Here is a 22,959-nt window from a genome sequence, read left to right as displayed (position 1 = left end):
TAAAAATAGATAATCAACAGGGACCTACTGTATAGCACAGGGAACTATACTCAATATTTTGTAATAACCTATAAGGGAAAAGAATCTGAAAAAGAATAGCTTTTTATATCTATATCAATCTACATCATTATATCTATATCAATCAATATACATATAACTGAATCACTGTGCTGTACACCTGAAACTAACATGACATTGTAAATCAACTATACTTCAATAAAATAAAAAATTTAAAAAAACTTAAAAAAATATTTTTAAATGAAAGTAATGTTAAAATCTCATAGAAAATAATGCCGTTTGTAATACTCTGAATTCAGGGAGAGTTGAAAACCACAGTAAAACAAATGTAATATAAATAAGGTGATTTAAAATTACCACCTCAGAATCCTAGCTAACGTCTGAAAAAGTTTTTGTTCCTTCAAAATGGGGCATTAAGCTCATAAAAACAACACAAGCCTACTGGTGAATATCCATTGGCAGATGAATCTGCTCAGCAATGAGCTTTTCCTATTTCAGTCATCTGTGGTACCAAGTGATTACTGGTTGACCATAATAAAACGAAAACTTAGTCTGAGCACAGACTGATCCTGAATTTAGCCTTCAGATGCTTCCAAAAAATAGAAAAGCTTTACTTCTACAGATGGCATTCTACATCACATTTACTTTCATATTTAGAGAGCTTGTGTTATATTTCTGTTGATTCCTCATTACGTTTGTTTTTCAATAGAAAACAGGTAAAGGTGTTTGAAAGTCAGATTTCAAAAGAATAGGAAAAAGTTACCATAAGGGTAAATCATGGAAAAGTGAAGAAGCAAGGGCTGTGGTAGTTTCTCTAAAACCTTAGCTCTCAGCGAATCCAATCACTAGTACAGTGCCTTCAATGGTCCTTGAGTGCAACTGGCCAGTTTGCACTTCCACTTCCAAACCTGGATTTGACAAAATTCTCCATCCAGTACTGAGAAATGAGGTGCAGAGACTGAATAAACAGAGTGCATTTCCAAAAAGGATTTAAACATGAGATTTGTTTTTATAATAACTAAGAGAAGAGAATAAGCAGCATTTTAAATCTCTCCTGTTTGTTCCCTGAAGGTGCTTTCGGACCGACCTGCATCCGGTTCATGGCTTCCCGGATCTGATCGAGATGATGAGCAGAGCTGAGGGCCTCCAGCCGAATATCCGTTAATTTTAATTCCTTTTCTCTGAGCTCACTCTTCAGCTGCAGAATTATCTCTGCCTCAGCCTCTGTGCATTCACAGATCCTGAAGAAAGAAACAAGCACAAAATCAGTGGTTGGGGAAGCCAGAGGATTACGAAAGGCAATGCTTCTTTTAAAAGCTGAACTGCAATATCATCCAGCAGGTGCAGAGATTATTTGCTGCTGGCAATACCTAGAGAAAAGGAAAAAGAGTTTTACAGACAGTAATACATTCACAGGTTCAAAACTGAAAATAGTAGCCGCTTCTTTTAATCTTTTCTTCCTATTTTCTGAAGTTTAAAAACAATCTATCTTCACTGTATATAAAGTGATCCTCAAAATTCCCTTGTTGCTGATGTTTATGGAGCTGAAAAGTCATAATATTACTACATCTCATTCTACCATTTTTCAAGGGACTTGAGCCTCTATTTGCAACATGAAATTTGTTTAAAGCAAAGTTATTATGTCCTTAAAATGTTGATTTCTTGTTTTGCAAAATTTTGCAAAGAATAACCTTATTCGTCACAATACTATCTTCAGGTTACAATAAAATTCAATATAAATATTGTAGAAAGTAAATCAGGGAGATTAGTTTTGGACATTTAAATACTGGATGAGTGTTATATAATCCTCCTGGGAGGCTCAGCTGATTTAGGAGATCAGCTAATGAAACTGAATCACAGGTTTCAACCCCAATGAGCAGGCTAGTTGGGGGCTGCTTGAAGGTAATATACATTATATCCTGTTGTTGTTCTGTAGACAGCTTTGTAGGAAGTATGTCAAAAGAATTTGTTTTATGTTACTGAATATCTTTTCCATTTAAAATGTGAGGACTAACTGCTGGTCACAAAGTGATAGTGCTATGTTCTTTCCTCTAAGTCAGGAAATTATACAGGGTGTACAAGGGTCTTAAATGGTTCTATTAGTGGCCCTGCTTTATATGAGTTCTGGGTGAGCCAGTGTCTTGGGCACACAAGGAAATCTCATTTAAATAGTATATAGAACAAAGAGAACTATCATAGCACATGTTTTACATTCTAAATGTTTTATTCTTTCTTGTAACATCAACTAGTGGGATACTATAAAAAAACATTATGCTAGATTATCTAACACAATTAAAGAAAAAAGGTTTGAAGTTTGGCTTGAGGAAACCAAATTTTACTTCCAAAACAGGAGGACAGAGAAGGTAGTCATTGTTGAAATGCATGCGAGTGATTTTAGAAAAAGCAAGAGTGAACACTGCTTAGGTTAGAACCAGGATCTTTGCAGTTCTCATGCATCACACTCCATTTTACCGGGATCTATGCTTGTAGATCACAGGGCCATTTTGCCGTTTCTTTGGTGGCCAGACAAGGGGTAACCTGCATTTAATGCACAGTTAGACAGATCCATGGACAAATGCAAGTGAAAATAATAACTTAGAAAAGGGGAGAATGAAATCAAGAACGCTCAATTTCTAATGTATGGAAAGCAGAAGAGAAACAAATGCTGTCTGCTATTCTAAGGAAGATCTGAAAATAATCGGTATAGAGGTGGTGCTGCAGTTCCATTTAGAACACAGATCTAGGCTTGGCCTGAAGTTGTCTTTAACAAATACTTCCGCAACCAGCGGAGGCAGTGACTTACGCTGAGGCGGACTGCGAGGGCTTCATGGAGGCTGGACCACAGTCACCCGCATTGTGGGGCAACTTGGGGGACGCTGGAAGGGACGAATCAGTAAGCTCTTCAATGTCCGAATGTGAGGATGGAGGCTTGGTGGACTTTTTCTTCCCAAAGGCTTGTTTGAATGAGCTTCTCAGCTGCAAGAAGGACAGAAATTACCTTCCTTGTCTATTTGCACTGGGGGCATCTTGCTTTGGGCCGTTAGTTTGCAGGTGCCATCCTAGCCACTGCCTGGGGTCAGTATGTATAAGCAAAGGATTAACAGCTGCAGCACAGTATCTCTAAAAAAAAAAGATACCGTGTTTTGTGTTTTTGTTTTATTCTTGTATTAATCCAGCGCAGCGCAAACATGGAAGGCTTTTAAACAGTGCAGGGTCAAGGGCATGGCTGTCAGAGCACTCATTTAAAACGAAGTACCTTGAAGGGATCTCCGTTCAGAAGGCTCCTCTCTTCAAGGCAATTTGTTTTAAATGGCTGCTTTAGCGCTACAGTCAAGTCAGGGCCTGCTGACAATATAAACTTAAAAAGCAAAATGAAATCAAATTCACCTAACACTTTATTAATTGTGAGTTTCTATTCAAATTTTCAGTTCCCGGACTATGAGAAACCAGAGTTGGTATGCCCTACAGCTATTCAGAAAGTGGTTTTACTTCTCTTTAAAACTGGAGATTAAAATGAAAAGACACAAAGAAAAGACATACAAGGTAATCTGTTTTTAAAAGGTATAAAAGCCTCCTGCCAAAATGAATAGCATTCATGCCAAGGGTGGGTATTTTTATAGATGCATGCCAAATTGTCCATGGTTTATATTCACCTCACTTCCTCTAGAGTTCACCTTGCAGAAACATGAAAGAGTGTGGAATTACAAATCAAGGGAATGAAGGCTGATCAGTATTTTAAAATATTACCTGCATAAACATTTTTTTAAAACAGAAAAGATATTTCTCTCATTATTTACAGAAAGCACTCCAGTAAAATCCTCTGCTAGTTATATTTTGGATTTCATCAAGAGTTCTACTTATTTAAAATCTACTTTTCTTGCATGGCATTAAAAAAAATCCTTTACTTCATTGTTTTTAAACATTTTGCAGTGATAGCATCTTCCCCTCAGTTTTTCAGCAATTATTTAATATCAATTCTATCTCTAGCAAACTTAAGGGACAGTTCTGTTAAAGTACATTTCTATATTTATCCTATGTTCTTTTGATAAAAATACATATAGTTGATTTCTTATACAGTGACACTTTATTCACGCTATAAACCCTGTTGATGCAAGGGGTGGAGAGGCTTTCAAGGTCTCTTCTTTCCCTTTTACTTTTTTTATTCCATTGTTTTCTCCACTTCCTCCATCCACCAGCACCACCACCATCACCACCATCAGCATCACCATCATCTTTTTCTTCTTCTTCATCTCTACCTCCACAGTAAGCCCCTGCTTGGAGCCATTTATTTACACGTTACCCTATTTTTCTTTACAGTATCTCTATAAAGTCAGTATTAATTATCCAATTCTTACAGATGAGAAAGTTTAGTCTCCCCAAAAAGGTGAAGTCACTTGCCTAAGATCCAAATAGTAAGTGTCAAAGTTGGGATTCAAATCCAAATTTAGTTAGTGCCAACTCCAAAACGTTTGCTCTTCGGCACCATGCTGCCCTAATCTTGGTGATGAGTGTAGCCTTTGAGGTGTCAGTCACTTGAGTGAGACACTGTAAACTGCTGTGGATTTCTAAAGCCCAAAAGGAAAAAGCCTGACTCACTGTGCAGTAATAAGCTTCTGAATTAGATGAATGCTAATGGCTTACCCAGTTTTTCTTTTTCTTCTTCTTGGAGTCAGCATCGTTACCACTGCCAATGCTGGAATGGCTTGTGGCACTGTTGATACTAGAAACGCTTTCGGAGGAATGCTGTCTTCTGATGCGGAGATCTAGCCACAGATAGACAGTATCACGTTTACTCATAAAAACTTGCAATCTGAACAAACAAGACTTTTAGGCTTTCTGAGAGGAAGTCCTCTAATAAATGTCAACATGGCTTTGTACAGATTATTTCGATGCAGTTTTGGTTTTTTAAGCTTAATAAAGTACAACCACATTTGCTTTAATTAACTGGGTTATCTGTATTAAGATTCAATGGGAATCTCAAGTAAGTCTGTAGCACTGGTGTTTTAATGAATTCTGAGTTTTGTCCCAAAATGAACTGCTATGCTAGTGATTTTTACTGAATACCTGGATCAAACAGCACTTCCAAAATGATTTATTCCAAATGATTTGTTTCATGGAGTAAAAGGAAACTCTTAATAGCATGATAATTAATTGTGTGTTTTTAATATTTGTCCTTTGAATAAAGCTACCAAAGCCAAATATATTAACTCTCCATTTCATGGAATCATACCTAGTTAGAGCCAAAACAAACCTTGCAAGGCATCTAAGCACTTCATACCACAGATGGAGCAATGGAAGTGCAAAGAAGTTAAGTAACCTGACCAAGGTCAAAGAGCCAATGGGGTGAAGGTCCTCAAGAGAGAATGTGGGTAGACTGCATTTGTGAATTAAATAGAAATCAGACTTAAGACAGTACAATTCTTCCATCATACCCCTAACCCCTGTCCATGACTTGGAAGAGTAATAGTAGTAACAATAATAACAGGTAATAATAAAGTTAGCTTTTACTACTCTGCTCTGGGAGTACCTAATTTTAAAGCAAACCACTGAAATGAGTGTAATTATTAAATTTTCCCTGTGGTCACATGGCTGAAAAACAGTGGAGCCAACTTGAGACTTAGAAGTATCCTACTGTCTATTGTACTAATTGCCAGGTGATATGGCCTCTATATACTCCTAAAAAGCATGGAGTGCTTCTCTAGATAATAAGATATTTTGAAGAGGATACCATTTGATACTAAATCACTTTTTGAACATATTCACTTACTCCATACAATCAGCTTATAATATAAGATTTATTTATAGTCATTAAAATGAAAATTGAAATGATTTCTACTCACAGTGAACTTAAGTGTTAGTGGAGACACTAATAATTCATAAAATTATTTTAAGGTCAAATATGCTTTTAGGCCATTTCTATTGTCATATATAATTGGTATCAATGCATATTAGCCAAGCAAAAAACTCTCAGTGGAATTTATAAGATGTCAGAAATTATTATATAGCTTTCAAAAAGTTCCCATAGAAATAATAGTATATAATCAAAGCTTTGCAGTTGACTAATTTAACAGTAAAATGACTGATGGCAATGGAACTGTAACTGGTTACTTTCAAAACATACAATAAATAAGTATATGTGTGGGTGTATAATATGCATATACATACCTCCATCCTTAATCTCATGTACATACATACCAATAAGTACTTTAATTTTTCCATTAAGAGAATAACCATGTTGAAAAATTTTATAGGAGGGTAAAACCAGAGCTGTTTTTAAGAATCCCCAGAGTTTGGTCCAAAAGTATATATTTTTTTAATGATGAGAACATTTACTGTTTTTGCATGCCCAAAACATTACCAGTACCAAAATCTAAATCAAGGTATTTATGTGTGTTGTTTTGATTCAACAATAAAGGAGCACAGTATCCCTTAATCAACTAATATGGAAATTATATGAATAAGCAATAAAATAACATGTGTAGGTATCTGTGTTTTAAATTTCTGCTACAGTTGGCTATAAGCTTTTCTGAACAAGATTAGTATTTGCTATTTTTCCCTTCATAACTGACTTTTACAAATAAAACAGATGTATTAAGCGTTAAAGTATTCCAGAGTTTTTATTATATCCAGAATTAATAAATTTTATTTGACTTCAAGTAATCCCAAATTTTAAAAAGACAGGTAAATTCTTGTTAATCGTAGGTCAAAAGTAGTCCTTGGAGGTATTAGTTATGTTCAATTATGACCGCATTTCCAATAAAATCGGCAAGGGCATCATTTCCATAATACCATGGAAGGAAGGGAAAGCATTTTACTTTTCTTTGACAATTCTTTTCTAGTGTTTGTAAGTATTTGATTGAGTACGTGTGGCATTGCAGAGCTCAGTAAAGAATGGGTGACCAAATGAATATCAACAATCTGAATGAAGGGAGCTTATTTTTAAAATATCGATTTCAGTTATATGTTTATTCATTCATTCATTTTCCACTTCCCACCTTCTGCACCATCACTGTTCTAGTTCAAGCCACCAACATCACCTACCTGCTCTAAGAAAGAACAGCTGTCCAACTCACCTTCAAACCATTCCACAAACCAGAGTTAGAGAAATTTTTTTAAAGAAAAACCTCACCATCACTCCCTTACCTGAGACTTCCCAATAGATTTCCATTTTAATAAGAATAGAAAACATTTCAACTCTTAAATATGGCCCAAAGGTTCCTCAGTAATCTGGTCAGTACTTATCTCTCCAACCTGGTTCTACTCACTTTATCTTTGGTCATTATCTTCCTTGTATCAGTTCCATAAAGGCACTAATCTCTTTTCTGTCTCAAGACCCTCCTGGAATGCTCTTCTCTAAATATTTACAATATGCCTTGATATGAGTTTTAATACTACAGAAATACAATCTGAATATTCTATATACATTCAACCCTCTATAACTATTTGTTTTTGTTAGTTTTAAATCTTATAAAATTATTTTAAAATCTTTCTTAGCCAAGTTGAATATTAACTGTTATTGTTTTGTTCATTTTAGGTATCCCTCCCACATTTCTGAGCAAAGGAATTCCTATTTTTCAATTCCAGTAGATATATTAAGCTACCTGTTGCCTGAGATAAAAGGAATCTTTCCAGAAAGTTTTACTTCAGTGACTTGTACTGTGGTAAAGAAAGGATTAAGCCTTTTTAAATCCCTTCTGGACCTATTTACTGACATGAAGATTTAGAACATAAGCTGCTTTATTATAGCTCTAAGATAAGCTTTAAATATGCAGTAATTTTCCATGCCACATATACATTAACTCCCCCACATGGAAAGTTGCTAAATTCTTAACAGAAGTAGCCCCTAGAGAACTAGTTTGTCCTTCAATTTAAGTAGATCTCACTTTATATAACTGTTTTTCTATAAGTTAAATTTCAAGTTTAAAAAAATTTTATTAGTCCTTTCTATAAAATTTGAATAAGCCCCTTTTATGTGCAAGCCATCATCACAGCCAGGATTAAGGATTAAGAAAACAGACCACCCTGCCATCGACCAGGAAAGGCAGACCATAAACAAATTAAGGCACCAAAGTGTCTTAATGCAAATTTTGATGAGGGAAGTACAGTTATTTCCAGAAACATATCACAGAGGGACCTCATATAGTTTAGGAGACAAGCAGGCATGTTTAGGCTAACTCTTGCAAGATCTCAAAAAGTTTTTATGCTGAACAAACAGGGTAGAAAGTTCCAAGTAGAATAAAGAGAATATATAAAGAATTTTTGAAGAACTGAAAGAAGTTCTGGATAGCTGAAACATGAAATACACAACACGACAAAATAGCAAGACATAAGGTCTAGAACAGTGTCTAGCACACAAATGGTAATATCAATAAATACTTGTTGAATGAACGAAGCTGGCGAAGAGAGATTATGTCATGTTAAGGAGTTAGTATTTCATCCAAAGGCAATGGGATACCTTTTAAATATATATTGTTAGACAACTGCTCTGGTTTCAGTGTGAAGAATGGCATAAGGAGGTGAAAGATGAAGAGCAGGAAGGCTCCTTAAGACTTAGGAGTTTGTGGTCATAGTTCAGGGGAGATATGAGGAATGGTGATAGCAGGATCAGAGAAAAGGGAATAACATATATTTAATGGATGGAATCAATAGAACTTAGTGATTTACTGTGTACGAAGAGGAGGATTTCTGGCCACATGGAAGGATGGTGATGCTGTTTACTGAGAAAGGGACACTGAAGGTAAAGCAGGTCTGAGAAGGAAGAAGACAAGTTCAAATTTGGAGATGTTGACTTTCAGGTGACAAACACATCCAAAGATAACCTAATGGAGTTTTCTCTTTGGCAGCTAGATATACAGATCTGTAACTCAAGAGATGAGCCTGCCCTGGAGAGATATATTTGACAGTTATCAACACATAAATAAGAATTATAGGTAGAGTACTAGATGAGCTTGTACAAAATTTTAGATAGGATGAAGAGAATCATAATGTATAAAATCATAATGGAAGACAGTTTAGGACTGCATTCTAAGAAACATCAACATTTAACAAACGCATACAAACGAGTGAATCTACAAGAGAAACTGTGAAAGAAATTTCAAAGGAGCAGAAGAAAAACTAAGAATGTGGATGTCATGAGCATTAGAAGAAGTGAATGTTTCAAGTAGGATGCAGTGGACATCAGCATCAAATGCTATTTGCACAACAAATACAATAAGAATTTTAAATTTTGTACTGGATTTAGAGTCATCTAAGTCATTATTGATGCTGGAGAGAACAGTTTTGGTGGAGTAGTAGAAAGAGAAACCCCACTCCCATGGTCTGAAGTGTAACTGGCTGTTGAAGACATTGAATGACTCCATCAAGCTTTCCCAAACTTCATCTGGAACTGCGAAGAGAGATGACAGTGCACTCAGGATTTAGGAGAACGTTTTTCAGCTGGTAAAGAGTTGAGCCTATTGAACGCTACTGCAAAGAGTCAGAACAGGAAGAAGTACAACCTACGTAAAGAGAACAATGGCATGACATTATCACAGAGTATTTCTTCAGTGGCAATTTAAGGAGTGGGGTGGTGGCAGAGAAGATTATTTTATCATTGCTTCCAATTGCTGAAGCATAGTAATAATTAAAAACACACCAACTTTTAGTCCATTTTCTTACTGTTTTGTAAGTTCTCTACAGAAAATGTACCTTTTTATTGCCCCCACCCAGGACGAGTTGCTCCCAGTATCCACTACTTCACCATATTGATTATTGTATTTTTACATACAGGTCTAGATCTTCATACTCCTTCTCAGGTTTGTTTTGCTTGAAGGCAGATATGAATACATTAACCAACCTCCTCAGACCCACCTTCACCAAATCAAGTGGAGAGAAAACTGCTGGACGGTAGAAGCAATTTCCTTAAGGTCAGTTTGATACTGAAGCCTACTGTTCTTAAATTCTGAGATTCTGACTGCATTAGTAGCAACTTATATTGATATATTATAAAAGGCAGTGCGACTGAGTAAAAGCAGCTTTGCTCTAATTAATAAATAAAAATAGATTCCTAGCAGATTGGATGAAAAATGGCAAGATTTCTAAACATACCTTTGGGAGGGTGGTCTGGACCATTGAGCGCTCCCTGAATGGCTGCCTGGGCAGCAGAGTTCTGGGCCTTCAGCATTTCAATGGTTTCTCTTAGTTCGATCAGTTCAGACTCCTGTGAAACAAACAGAATTTAGGAGCTTTAAAAGTAAAAGATTCTTATTCATAGCTCACTATCAAATGAGTTTGATTTTATGTAGTGCTAACGTCCTGGTAGATTTAGATGCATGGCTGACCTTTCAAGTTGTGTCTTACAACCTCTTACTTGTAAATGTAAGAAGGTAAATGCAATAGAGAATTAAAAAATAATGTCTTGGTTATTCTCTTATAAATGTGGTCTGAACAGTCTTTATTTCTTTAAAAGGGTGGTACCCAGAGCTGACCAGTACCATATAAAGCAAGATATCACACTGCTCATTTTAGATACCGAACTTATTAATACTACCCATGATTATATTACATAGATAAATACTATTATTGCATTGGTACATCATATTGCATTTACTGTTAACTGAAAACCCTGAGTTTTTGTCAAATGAGTGATTTTAGATTTTCTCATTTATTTTGCACTTAGGAAATAGATTCTTTATATTCAAGAACAAAACCTAGAATTAATTCCTAACTCACTGCTATTAAATGCCATATGTCATCTTAGATTCTGGCACTTTTCACCCAACAAAATTCCTAGTATGAAGATCTAGTTTCACCAAGCCAAAGCAATACAGGAATTTTTAAAAAGTGAATAGAAATATATGTAATGTATAGTCCTTAAAATAGTTAAATTATTTAAAACGCTTACAAATCAAATTTTTATAAAACATCTATTTTCTTATTGAATTAAGGGTAATTTTAAGCTATGTCTCAATGAAAATCCATGTATAAATTTGATCTCCCATAGTTATTTAAATGAATATCTTTACCAGAAATAAAGGACTCACTATTAGCAAGATAAGATAACAGCACCAACACAACAACAAGGAACTGGAGTGCTGTTTCATCAGAAGCAATATTTCCAACAGGTGCACAAATACAAAGAGTATCCTTCTTGGCAGTGATAGCAATCTTAAAAATTAGAATTCTTGTCAGCCTCTGGGGGGGAGAATTCCTCCATAACGTGTTTGTCACTCATCATTTTCTCCATTTTCTTTCTTTGGCAGAAAGCCAAAGAATCAGGCTTGGGTTCTTCACTCTGTGGTAAGCAGTTTATCCCTACTTAATGTCTCCCAGTATATATGAAAAAAGGCAGGACAATGACAACTGCCACTGCAGGAAACTGCTTCATACATGAGAATGTCCAATGGCTATCCCAGCCTTAGACACTTTTTTTAAAAAAAGATAGATGGTGCTAATTGAAACGATATCCAAGTTCGGAATAGATACTTGGCATCTCATATATCTATCTTCTCTGAGTATCTGGCATATTCCTGATAAAAGACAGTTAGGTATTTTAAAAAAAACAAACCCTCTTATAGACTTTTAATAGCTTATAAGTCAAAGAATCTCATAATAGAAAATCAATAGCGACCTCCTGGATTCATAGATGGATCTTCAGATACTTGAGTATAATTTCATTTGCATTTATTTCTCATAAAGGAAAAAGAACATGTTTGTGAAAACTGACAATAACATGACAAATTCAAATACAATTCATCATAATTTCTCAGTCTCTCCAAGTTTTATCTATATTCTGTCCCTTGCCCAACTAGTAATAGATTATTGTACCAAAATTGAATCTACTTCCCATTTAAAATAAATCTCCGAAGTGATGGAAATATTTATTGGAAATCCATTCTGCTTTTAGCAGGAATTTATTCACAAAAGAACACCTATAGTGCATACTTAGTGAATCACATAATTTAAATAGTTACTTTTATAACATATAGACTAAGATGAATGTTAAATTTTAAATAAAGTCAGATATTCATCCTTGAATTTAAAATCAACAGTGCTTGTACTTTGGATTAAAAATCTACTAAAACATTTGGCTTTAGGTTTAAAGAGGAAAAATGAAATTGAAATCTCATACAAATGTCTAAAAATTTAGCTTAATTTTATGGGTTGGCTGACTTATTTTACTGTCAAAATTCTACGCTTTTCTAGAGAAACCTCTTCTAAAAACTTTTTTTTTAAATTAGAAGTAAAATGTTCAGGTAATATTGATTTTTCAGAAAACTATGTTTAATGAAATAGAAGAATGATCACTTTCTAAAATTTTAAGTATATTTTTAACAACAACAGATATTAGCAAGGTAGTTGTTACTCAGTATGGCACAATAAGCCCAAAGGAAGAATAACTAAGTAAGAAATATATTTGTTATATAATGTGGGAAAAAAACATCTATGAAATAATTAGTTTAGCCAAATTCAGATTAGCAGTTCTTTTGGAGAACTTTGTAAGTATAAATTGTCTTTAATTAAAAAGATAGTTACAGAAGCAAGAAGAACTACAATCCTGCAGCCTGTGGAACAAAAACCACATTCACAGAAAGATAGACAAGATGAAAAGGCAGAGGGCTATGTACCAGTTGAAGGAACAAGATAAGACCACAGAAAAACAACTAAATGAAGTGGAGATAGGCAACCTTCCAGAAAAAGAATTCAGAATAATGAGAGTGAAGATGATCCAGGACCACGGAAAAAGAATGGAGGCAAAGATCGAGAAGATGCAAGAAATGTTAAACAAAGACCTAGAAGAATTAAAGAACAAACAGAGATGAACAATACAATAACAGAAATGAAAAATACAGTAGAAGGAATCAATAGCAGAATAACTGAGGCAGAAGAATGGATAAGTGACCTGGAAGACAGAATGGTGGAATTCACTGCTGTGGAACAGAGTAAAGAAAAAAGAATGAAAAGAAATGAAGACAGCCTAAGAGACCTCTGGGACAACACTAAATGCAACAACATTCACATTATAGGGGTCCCAGAAGGAGAAGAGAGAGAGAAAGGACCTGAGAAAATATTTGAAGAGATTATAGTCGAAAACTTTCCTAACATGGGAAAGGAAATAGCCACCTAAGTCCAGGAAGCACAGAGAGTCTCACACAGGACAAACCCAAGGAGAAACACACCAAGATACATAGTGATCAAATTGACAAAAATTAAAGACAAAGAAAAATTATTGAGAGCAGCAAGGGAAAAATGACAAATAACATACAAGGGAACTCCCATAAGGTTAACAGCTGATTTCTCAGCAGAAACTCTACAAGCCAGAAGGGAGTGGCATGATATAATTAAAGTGATGAAAGGGAAGAACCTACAACCAAGATTACTCTACCTGTCAAGGATCTCATTCAGATTCGATGGAGGAATCAAAAGCTTTACAGATAAGCAAAAGCTAAGAGAATTCAGCACCACCCAACCAGCTTTACAACAAATGCTAAAGGAACTTCTCTAAGTGGGAAACACAAGAGAAGAAAAGGACCTACAAAACCAAACCCAAAACAATTAAGAAAATGGTAATAGGAACATACATATTGATAATTATCTTAAATGTGAATGCATTAAATGCTCCAACCAAAAGATACAGGCTTGTTGAATGGATAAAAAAATAACACCCATATATGTGCTGTCTACAAGAGACCCACTTCAGACCTAGGGACACATACAGACTGAAAGTGAGGAGATGGAAAAAGATATTCCATGCAAATGGAAATCAAAAGAAAGCTGGAATAGCAATACTCATATTAGATAAAATAGACTTTAAAACAAAGAATGTTACAAGAGACAAGGAAGGACACTACATAATGATCAAGGGATCAATCCAAGAAGAAGATATAACAATTATAAATATATATGCACCCAACATAGGAGCACCACAATATATAAGGCAACTGCTAGCAGCTATACAAGAGGAAATCGACAGTAACACAATGATAGTGGGGGACTTTAAAACCTCACTTACACCAATGTACAGATCATCCAAAGTGAAAATAAATAAGGAAACAGAAGCTTTAAATGACACAATAGACCAGACAGAGTTAATTGATATTTATAGGACATTCCATCCAAAAACAGCAGATTACACTTTCTTCTCAAGTGAGCATGGAACATTCTCCAGGATAGATCACATCTTGGGTCACAAATCAAGCCTCAGTAAATTTAAGAAAATTGAAATTATATCAAGCATCTTTTCTGACCACAACGCTATGAGATTAGAAATGAATTAAGGGAAAAAAACGTAAAAAAACACAAACACATGGAGGCTAAACAATACGTTACTAAATAAGCAAGAGATCACTGAAGAAATCAAAGAGGAAATCAAAAAATATCTAGAGACAAATGACAATGAAAACTGGATGATCCAAAACCTACGGGATGTGACAAAAGCAGTTCTAAGAGGGAAGTTTATAGCTATACAAGCCTACCTCAAAAAACAAGAAAAATCTCAAGTAAACAATCTAACCTTACACCTAAAGGAACTAGAGAAAGAAGAACAAACAAAACCCAAAGTTAGCAGAAGGAAAGAAATCATAAAGATCAGAGCAGAAATAAATGAAATAGAAACAAAGAAAACAATAGCAAAGATCAATAAAACTAAGAGCTGGTTCTTTGAGAAGAAAAACAAAATTGATAATCCATTAGCCAGACTCATCAAGAAAAAGAGGGAGAGGACTCAAATCAATAAAGTTAGAAATGAAAAAGGAGAAGTTACAACAGACAATGCAGAAACACAAAGCATCTTAAGAGAATACTACAAGCAACTCTATGTCAATAAAATGGAGAACCTGGAAGAAATGGACAATTTCTTAGAGAGGTATAACCTTCCAAGACTGAATCAGGAAGAAATTGAAACTATGAACAGCCCAATCACAAGTAATGAAATTGAAACTGTGATTAAAAATCTTCCAGACTTCCGGGTAAGATGGCGGAAGAGTAAGACGCGGAGATCACCTTCCTCCCCACGGATACACCAGAAATACAGCTACACGTGGAACAACTCCTACAGAACACCTACTGAACGCTGGCAGAAGACCCCAGACCTCCCAGAAGGCAAGAAACTCCCCACATACCTGGGTAGGGCAAAGCGGAGAGATTCCCGCACAGAGGAGCGGTGCCGAGCGGCACTCACCAGCCCGAGAGGCTTGTCTGCTCGCCCGCCGGGACGGGCGGCGCTGGAAGCTGAGGCTCGGGCTTCGGTCAGAGCGCAGGGAGAGGACTGGGGCTGGCGGCGAGAACTCAGCCTGAAGGGGGCTAATGTGCCACAGCTAGCCGGGAGGGAGTCCGGGAAAACTCTGGAGCTGCCAAAGAGGCAAGAGACTTTTTCTTCCCTCTTGGTTTCCTGGTGCGCGAGGAGAGGGGATTAAGAGCGCTGCTTAAAGGAGCCCCACAGACGGGCACGAGTCGCGGCTGAAAGCGCGGAGCCCAGAGACGGGCGTGGGACGCTGGGGCTGCTGCTGCCGCCGCCAAGAGGCCTGTGTGCGAGCGCAGGTCACTGTCCACACCGCGCTTCCGGGAGCCTGTGCAGCCCGCCACTGCCGGGGTCCCGGGATCCAGGGGCGGCTTCCCTGGGAGAACGCACGGCGCACCTCGGGCTGGTGCAACGTTACGCCGACCTCTGCCGCTGCAGGCTCGCCCCGCACTCCGTGCCCCTCCCTCCCACCCGGCCTGAGTGAGCCAGAGTCCCCGAAGAGACTGCTCCTTTAACACTGTCCTGTCTGAACGAAGAACAGACGCCCTCCGGCGACCTACACGCAGAGGCGGGGCCAAATCCAAAGCTGAGACCCAGGAGCTGTGAGAACAAAGAAGAGAAACGGAAACCTCTCCCAGCAGCCTCAGAAGCAGTGGATTAAAGCTCCACAATCAACTTGATGTACCTTGCATCTGTGGAATACATGAATAGACAACAAATCATCCCAAATTGAGGAGCCAGGAGTCAGTGCTGTGCCTCTGAGGTGGGAGAGCCAACTTCAGGACACTGGTCCACAAGAGACCTCCCAGCTCCACATAATATCAAACGGCGAAAATCTTCCAGAGATCTCCATCTCAACACCAGCACCCAGCTTCATGCAACGACCAGCAAGCTACAGTGCTGGAAACCCTATGCCAAACAACTAGCAAGACAGGAACACAACGCCACCCATTAGCAGAGAGGTGGCCGAAAATCATAAAAAGTCCGCAGACACCCCAAAACACACCACCAGACGTGGACCTGCCCACCAGAAAGACAAGATCCAGCCTCATCCACCAGAACACAGGCACTAGTCCCCTCCACCAGGAAGCCTACACAACCCACTAAACCAACCTTAGCCACTGGGGACAGACACCAAAAACAATGGGAACTAGGAACCTGCAGCCTGCAAAAAGGAGACCCCAAACACAGTAACATAAGCAAAATGAGAAGACAGAAAAACACACAGCAGGAGAAGGAGCAAGATAAAAACCCACCAGACCTAACAAATGAAGAGGTAATAGGCAGTCTACCTGAAAAAGAATTCAGAATAATGATGGTAAAGATGATCCAAGATCCTATTTCCAAGATCCAAAATCTTGGAAATAGAATAGACAAAATGCAAGAAACAGTTAACAAGGACCTAGAAGAACTAAAGATGAATCAAGCATCGATTAAAAACACAATAAATGAAATAAAAAATACTCTAGATGGGATCAATAGCAGAATAACTGAGGCAGAAGAACAGATAAGTGAGGTGGAAGATAAAATAGTAGAAATAACTGCTGCAGAGCAAAATAAAGAAAAAAGAATGAAAAGAACAGAGGACAGTCTCAGAGACCTCTGGGACAACATTAAACGCACCAACATTCGAATTATAGGGGTTCCAGAAGAAGAAGAGAAAAAGAAAGGGACTGAGAAAATATTTGAAGAGATTATAGTTGAAAACTTCCCTAATATGGGAAAGGAAATAGTTAATCAAGTGCAGGAGGCACAGAGAGTCCCATACAGAATAAATCCAAGGAGAAATATGCCAAGACACATATTAATCAAACTGTCAAAAATTAAACACAAAGAAATCATATTAAAAGCAGCAAGGGAAAAACAACAAATAACACACAAGGGAATCCCCATCAGGATAACAGCTGATCTCTCAGCAGAAACTCTACAAGCCAGAAGGGAGTGGCAGGACATAATTAAAGTGATGAAGGAGAAAAACCTGCAACCAAGATTACCCAGCAAGGATCTCATTCAGATTTGATGGAGAAATTAAAACGTTTACAGACAAGCAAAAGCTGAGAGAGTTCAGCACCACCAAACCAGCTTTACAACAAATGCTAAAGGAACTTCTCTAGGCAAGAAACACAACAGAAGGAAAAGACCTACAATAACGAACCCAAAACAATTAAGTAAATGGGAATAGGAACATACATATCGATAATTACCTTAAATGTAAATGGACTAAATGCTCCCACCAAAAGACACAGATTGGCTGAATGGATACAAAAACAAGACCCATATATATGCTGTCTACAAGAGACCCACTTCAGACCTAGAGACACATACAGACTGAAAGTAAGGGGATGGAAAAAGATATTCCATGCAAATGGAAACCAAAAGAAAGCTGGAGTAGCAATTCTCATATCAGACAAAATAGACTTTAAAATAAAGACTACTAGAAGAGACAAAGAAGGACACTACATAATGATCAAGGGATCGATCCAAGAAGAAGATATAACTGTAAATATTTATGCACCCAACATAGGAGCACCTCAATACATAAGGCAAATACTAACAGCCATAAAAGGAGAAATCGACAGTAACACAATCATAGTAGGGGACTTTAATACCCCACTTTCACCAATGGACAGATCATCCAAAATGCAAATAAATAAGGAAACACAAGCTTTAAATGATACATTAAACAAGATGGACTTAATTGATATTTATAGGACATTCCATCCAAAAACAACAGAATACACATTTTTCTCAAGTGCTCATGGAACATTCTCCAGGATAGATCATATCTTGGGTCACAAATCAAGCCTTGGTAAATTTAAGAAAATTGAAATTGTATCAAGTATCTTTTCCGACCACAATGCTATGAGACTAGACATCAATTACAGGAAAAGATCTGTAAAAAATACAAACACATGGAGGCTAAACAATACACTACTCAGTAACGAAGTGATCACTGAAGAAATCAAAGAGGAAATTAAAAAATACCTAGAAACAAATGACAATGGAGACACGACGACCCAAAACCTATGAGACGCAGCAAAAGCAGTTCTAAGAGGGAAGTTTATAGCAATACAATCCCACCTTAAGAAACAGGAAACATCTCGAATAAACAACCTAACCTTGCACCTAAAGTAATTAGAGAAAGAAGAACAAAAACATTCCAAAGTTAGCAGAAGGAAAGAAATCATAAAAATCAGATCCGAAATAAATGAAAAAGAAATGAAGGAAATGATAGCAAAGATCAATAAAACTAAAAGCTGGTTCTTTCAGAAGATAAACAAAATTGATAAACCATTAGCCAGACTCATCAAGAAAAAAAGGGAGAAGACTCAAATCAATAGAATTAGAAATGAAAAAGGAGAAGTAACAACTGACACTGCAGAAATACAAAAGATCATGAGAGATTACTACAAGCAACTCTATGCCAATAAAATGGACAACCTGGAAGACATGGACAAATTCTTAGAAATGCACAACCTGCCAAGACTGAATCAGGAAGAAATAGAAAACATGAAGAGACCAATCACAAGCACTGAAATTGAAACTGTGATAAAAAATCTTCCAACAAACAAAAGCCCAGGACCAGATGGCTTCACAGGCGAATTCTATCAAGAATTTAGAGAAGAGCTAACACCTATCCTTCTCAAACTCTTCCAAAATATAGCAGAGGGAGGAACACTCCCAAACTCATTCTACGAGGCCACCATCACCTTGATACCAAAACCAGACAGGGATGTCACAAAGAAAGAAAACTACAGGCCAATATCACTGATGAACATAGAGGCAAAAATCCTCAACAAAATACTAGCAAACAGAATCCAACAGCACATTAAAAGGATCATACACTATGATCAAGTGGGTTTTATTCCAGGAATGCAAGGATTCTTCAATATACGCAAATCAATCAACGTGATACACCATATTAAGAAATTGAAGGAGAAAAACCATATGATCATTTCAATAGATGCAGAGAAAGCTTTCGACAAAATTCAACACCCATTTATGATAAAAACCCTGCAGAAAGTAGGCATAGAGGGAACTTTCCTCAACATAATAAAGGCCATATATGAGAAACCCGCAGCCAGCATCGTCCTCAATGGTGAAAAACTGAAACCATTTCCACTAAGATCAGGAACAAGACAAGGTTGCCCACTCTCACTACTCTTATTCAACATAGTTTTGGAAGTTTTAGCCACAGCAATCAGAGAAGAAAAGGAAATAAAAGGAATCCAAATTGGAAAAGAAGAAGTAAAGCTGTCACTGTTTGCAGATGACATGATACTATACATAGAGAATCCTAAAGATGCTACCAGAAAACTACTAGAGCTAATCAATGAATTTGGTAAAGTTGCAGGATACAAAATTAATGCACAGAAATCTCTGGCATTCCTATATACTAATGATGAAAAATCTGAAAGTGAAATCAATGAAACACTCCCATTTACCACTGCAACAAAAAGAATAAAATATCTAGGAATAAACCTACCTAAGGAGACAAAAGACCTGTATGCAGAAAATTATAAGACACTGATGAAAGAAATTAAAGATGATACAAATAGATGGAGAGATATACCATGTTCTTGGATTGGAAGAATCAACATTGTGAAAATGACTCTACTACCCAAAGCAATCTACAGATTCAATGCAATCCCTATCAAACTACCACTGGCATTTTTCACATAACTAGAACAAAAAATTTCACAATTTGTATGGAAACACAAAAGACCCCGAATAGCCAAAGCAATCTTGAGAACGAAAAATGGAGCTGGAAGAATCAGGCTCCCTGACTTCAGACTATACTACAAAGGTACAGTAATCAAGACAGTATGGTACTGGCACAAAAACAGAAAGATAGATCAATGGAACAGGATAGAAAGCCCAGAGATAAACCCACGGACATATGGTCACCTTATCTTTGATAAAGGAGGCAGGAATGTACAGTGGAGAAAGGACAGTCTCTTCAATAAGTGGTGCTGGGAAAACTGGATAAGGACATGTAAAAGTATGAGATTAGATCACTCCCTAACACCATACACAAAAATAAGCTCAAAATGGATTAAAGACCTAAATGTAAGGCCAGGCACTATCAAACTCTTAGAGGAAAACATAGGCAGAACACTCTATGACATAAATCACAGCAAGATCCTTTTTGACCCACCTCCTAGAGAAATGGAAATAAAGACAAAAATAAACACATGGGACCTAATGAAACTTAAAAGCTTTTGCACAGCAAAGGAAACCATAAACAAGACCAAAAGACAACCCTTAGAATGGGAGAAAATATTTTCAAATGAAGCAACTGACAAAGGATTAATCTCCAAAATTTAGAAGCAGCTCATGCAGCTCAATAACAAAAAAACAAACAACCCAATCCAAAAATGGGCAGAAGACCTAAATAGACATTTCTCCACAGAAGATATACAGACTGCCAACAAACACATGAAAGGATGCTCAACATCTTTACTCATTAGAGAAATGCAAATCAAAACTACAATGAGATATCATCTCACACCAGTCAGAATGGCCATCATCAAAAAATCTAGAAACAATAAATGCTGGAGAGGGTGTGGAAAAAAGGGAACACTCTTGCACTGCTGGTGGAAATGTGAATTGGTATAGCCACTATGGAGAACGGTATGGAGGTTCCTTAAAAAACTACAAATAGAACTACCATATGACCCAGCAATCCCACTACTGAGCATATACCCTGAGAAAACCATAATTCAAAAAGAGACATGTACCAAAATGTTCATAGCAGCCCTATTTACAATAGCCCGGAGATGGAAACAACCTAAGTGTCCATCATCGGATGAATGGGTAAAGAAGATGTGGCACATATATACAATGGAATATTACTCAGCCATAAAAAGAAACGAAATTGAGCTATTTGTAATGAGGTGGATGGACCTAGAGCCTGTCATACAGAGTGAAGTAAGTCAGAAAGAGAAAGACAAATACTGTATGCTGACACACATATATGGAATTTAAGAAAAAAAAATGTCACGAAGAACATAGGGGTAAGACAGGAATAAAGACACAGACCTACTAGAGAATGGACTTGAGGATATGGGGAGGGGGAAGGGTAAGCTGAGACAAAGTGAAAGAGCGGCATGGACATATATACACTACCAAACGTAAGGTAGATAGCTAGTGGGAAGCAGCCGCATAGCACAGGGAGATCAGCTCGGTGCTTTGTGACCGCCTGGAGGGGTGGGATAGGGAGGGTGGGAGGGAGACGCAAAAGGGAGGGGATATGGGAACATATGTATATGTATAACTGATTAAATTTGTTATAAAGCAAAAAATAAAAATAAAAATAAATAAAAAAAAATCTTCCAACAAACAAAAGTCCAGGACCAGATGGCTTCACAGGTGAATTCTATCAAACATTTAGAAAAGAGCTAACACCCATCCTTCTCAAACTCTTCCAAAAAATTGCAGAGGAAGGAACACTCCCAAACTCATTCTATGAGGCCACCATCACCCTGAAACGAAAACCAGACAAAGATACTACAAAAAAAGAAAAGTATATACCAATATCACTGATGAATATAGATGCAAAAATCCTCAACCATATACTAGCAAACAGAATCTAACAACACAATAAAAGGCTCATACACTGTGATCAAGTGGGATTTATCCCAGGGATGCAAGGATTCTTCAATATATGCAAATCAATCGATGTGATACACCATATTAACAAATTGAAGAATAAAAACCATATGATCATCTCAATAGATGCAGAAAAGGCTTTTGACAATATTCAACACCCATTTATGATAAAAACTCTCCAGAAAGTGGGCAAAGAGGGAACCTACCTCAACGTAATAAAGGCCATATATGACATACCCACAGCAAACATCATTCTCAATGGTGAAAAACTGAAAGCATTTCCTCTAAGATCAGGAACAAGACAAGGATGTCCACTCTCACCAGTATTATTCTACATAGTTTTTGAAGTCCTAGCCATGGCAATCAGAGGAGAAAAAGAAATAAAAGGAATACAAATTGGAAAAGAAGAAGTAAATCTGTCATAGTTTGCAGATGACATGATACTATACATGCAGATGACATGATACTATACATACAGAATCCTAAAGATGCCAACAGAAAACTAGTAGAGCTAATGAATGAATTTGGTAAAGTTGCAGGATATGAAATTCATGCACAGAAATCTCTTGCATTCCTACACACTAATGATGAAAAATCTGAAAGAGAAATTAAGGAAACACTCCCATTTACCACTGCAACAAAAAGAATAAAATACCTAGGAGTAAACCTACCTAGGGAGACAAAAGACCTGTATGCAGAAAACTATAAGACACTGATGCAAGAAGTTAAAGATGATACAAACAGATGGAGAGATATACCATGTTCTTGGTTTGGAAGAATCAATATTGTGAAAATGACTATGCTACCCAAAGCAATCTACAGATTCAATGCAATCCCTATCAAATTACTAATGGCATTTTTTATGGAACTAGAACAAAAAATCTTAAAATTCGTATGGAGACACAAAAGACCCTGAATAGCCAAAGCAGTCTTGAGGGAAAAAAACGGAGCTGGAGGAATGAGACTCCTTGACTTCAGACTATACTACAAAGGTACAGTAATCAAGACAATATGGTACTGGCACAAAAGCAGAAACATAGATCAATGGAACAAGATAGAAAGCCCAGAGATAAACCCATGCATTTATGGTCAACTAATCTATGACAAAGAAG

At 36.9% G+C, this 22,959-nt stretch overlaps 1 protein-coding gene across 3 annotated transcripts in view; it reads right to left on the bottom strand.

The window, feature by feature from the left end:
* NAV3 (neuron navigator 3) overlaps nucleotides 1-22,959 on the bottom strand; it is a gene marked incomplete at both ends in the record, with an annotated part of 371,484 nt that overhangs the window by 28,475 nt on the left and 320,050 nt on the right. Inside the window, 6 exons of one of the 3 annotated variants that reach the window (XM_079715629.1) lie at nucleotides 1,106-1,259; nucleotides 2,491-2,556; nucleotides 2,822-2,994; nucleotides 3,672-3,692; nucleotides 4,660-4,781; nucleotides 10,105-10,216. In XM_079715629.1, coding sequence (XP_079571755.1) covers nucleotides 1,106-1,259; nucleotides 2,491-2,556; nucleotides 2,822-2,994; nucleotides 3,672-3,692; nucleotides 4,660-4,781; nucleotides 10,105-10,216 — 648 coding nt within the window. The remainder of the gene's footprint in view (nucleotides 1-1,105; nucleotides 1,260-2,490; nucleotides 2,557-2,821; nucleotides 2,995-3,671; nucleotides 3,693-4,659; nucleotides 4,782-10,104; nucleotides 10,217-22,959) is intronic. The other 2 variants (XM_079715630.1, XM_079715631.1) reach the window with 2 other exon arrangements.

This window comes from Hyperoodon ampullatus, assembly GCF_949752795.1.
Source record: "Hyperoodon ampullatus genome assembly, chromosome: 11".
NCBI classification, from domain to species: Eukaryota; Metazoa; Chordata; class Mammalia; order Artiodactyla; family Ziphiidae; genus Hyperoodon; species Hyperoodon ampullatus.
Note: the sequence above shows the minus strand (reverse complement) of the source record. Positions and strands in the feature narration are given on the sequence as shown.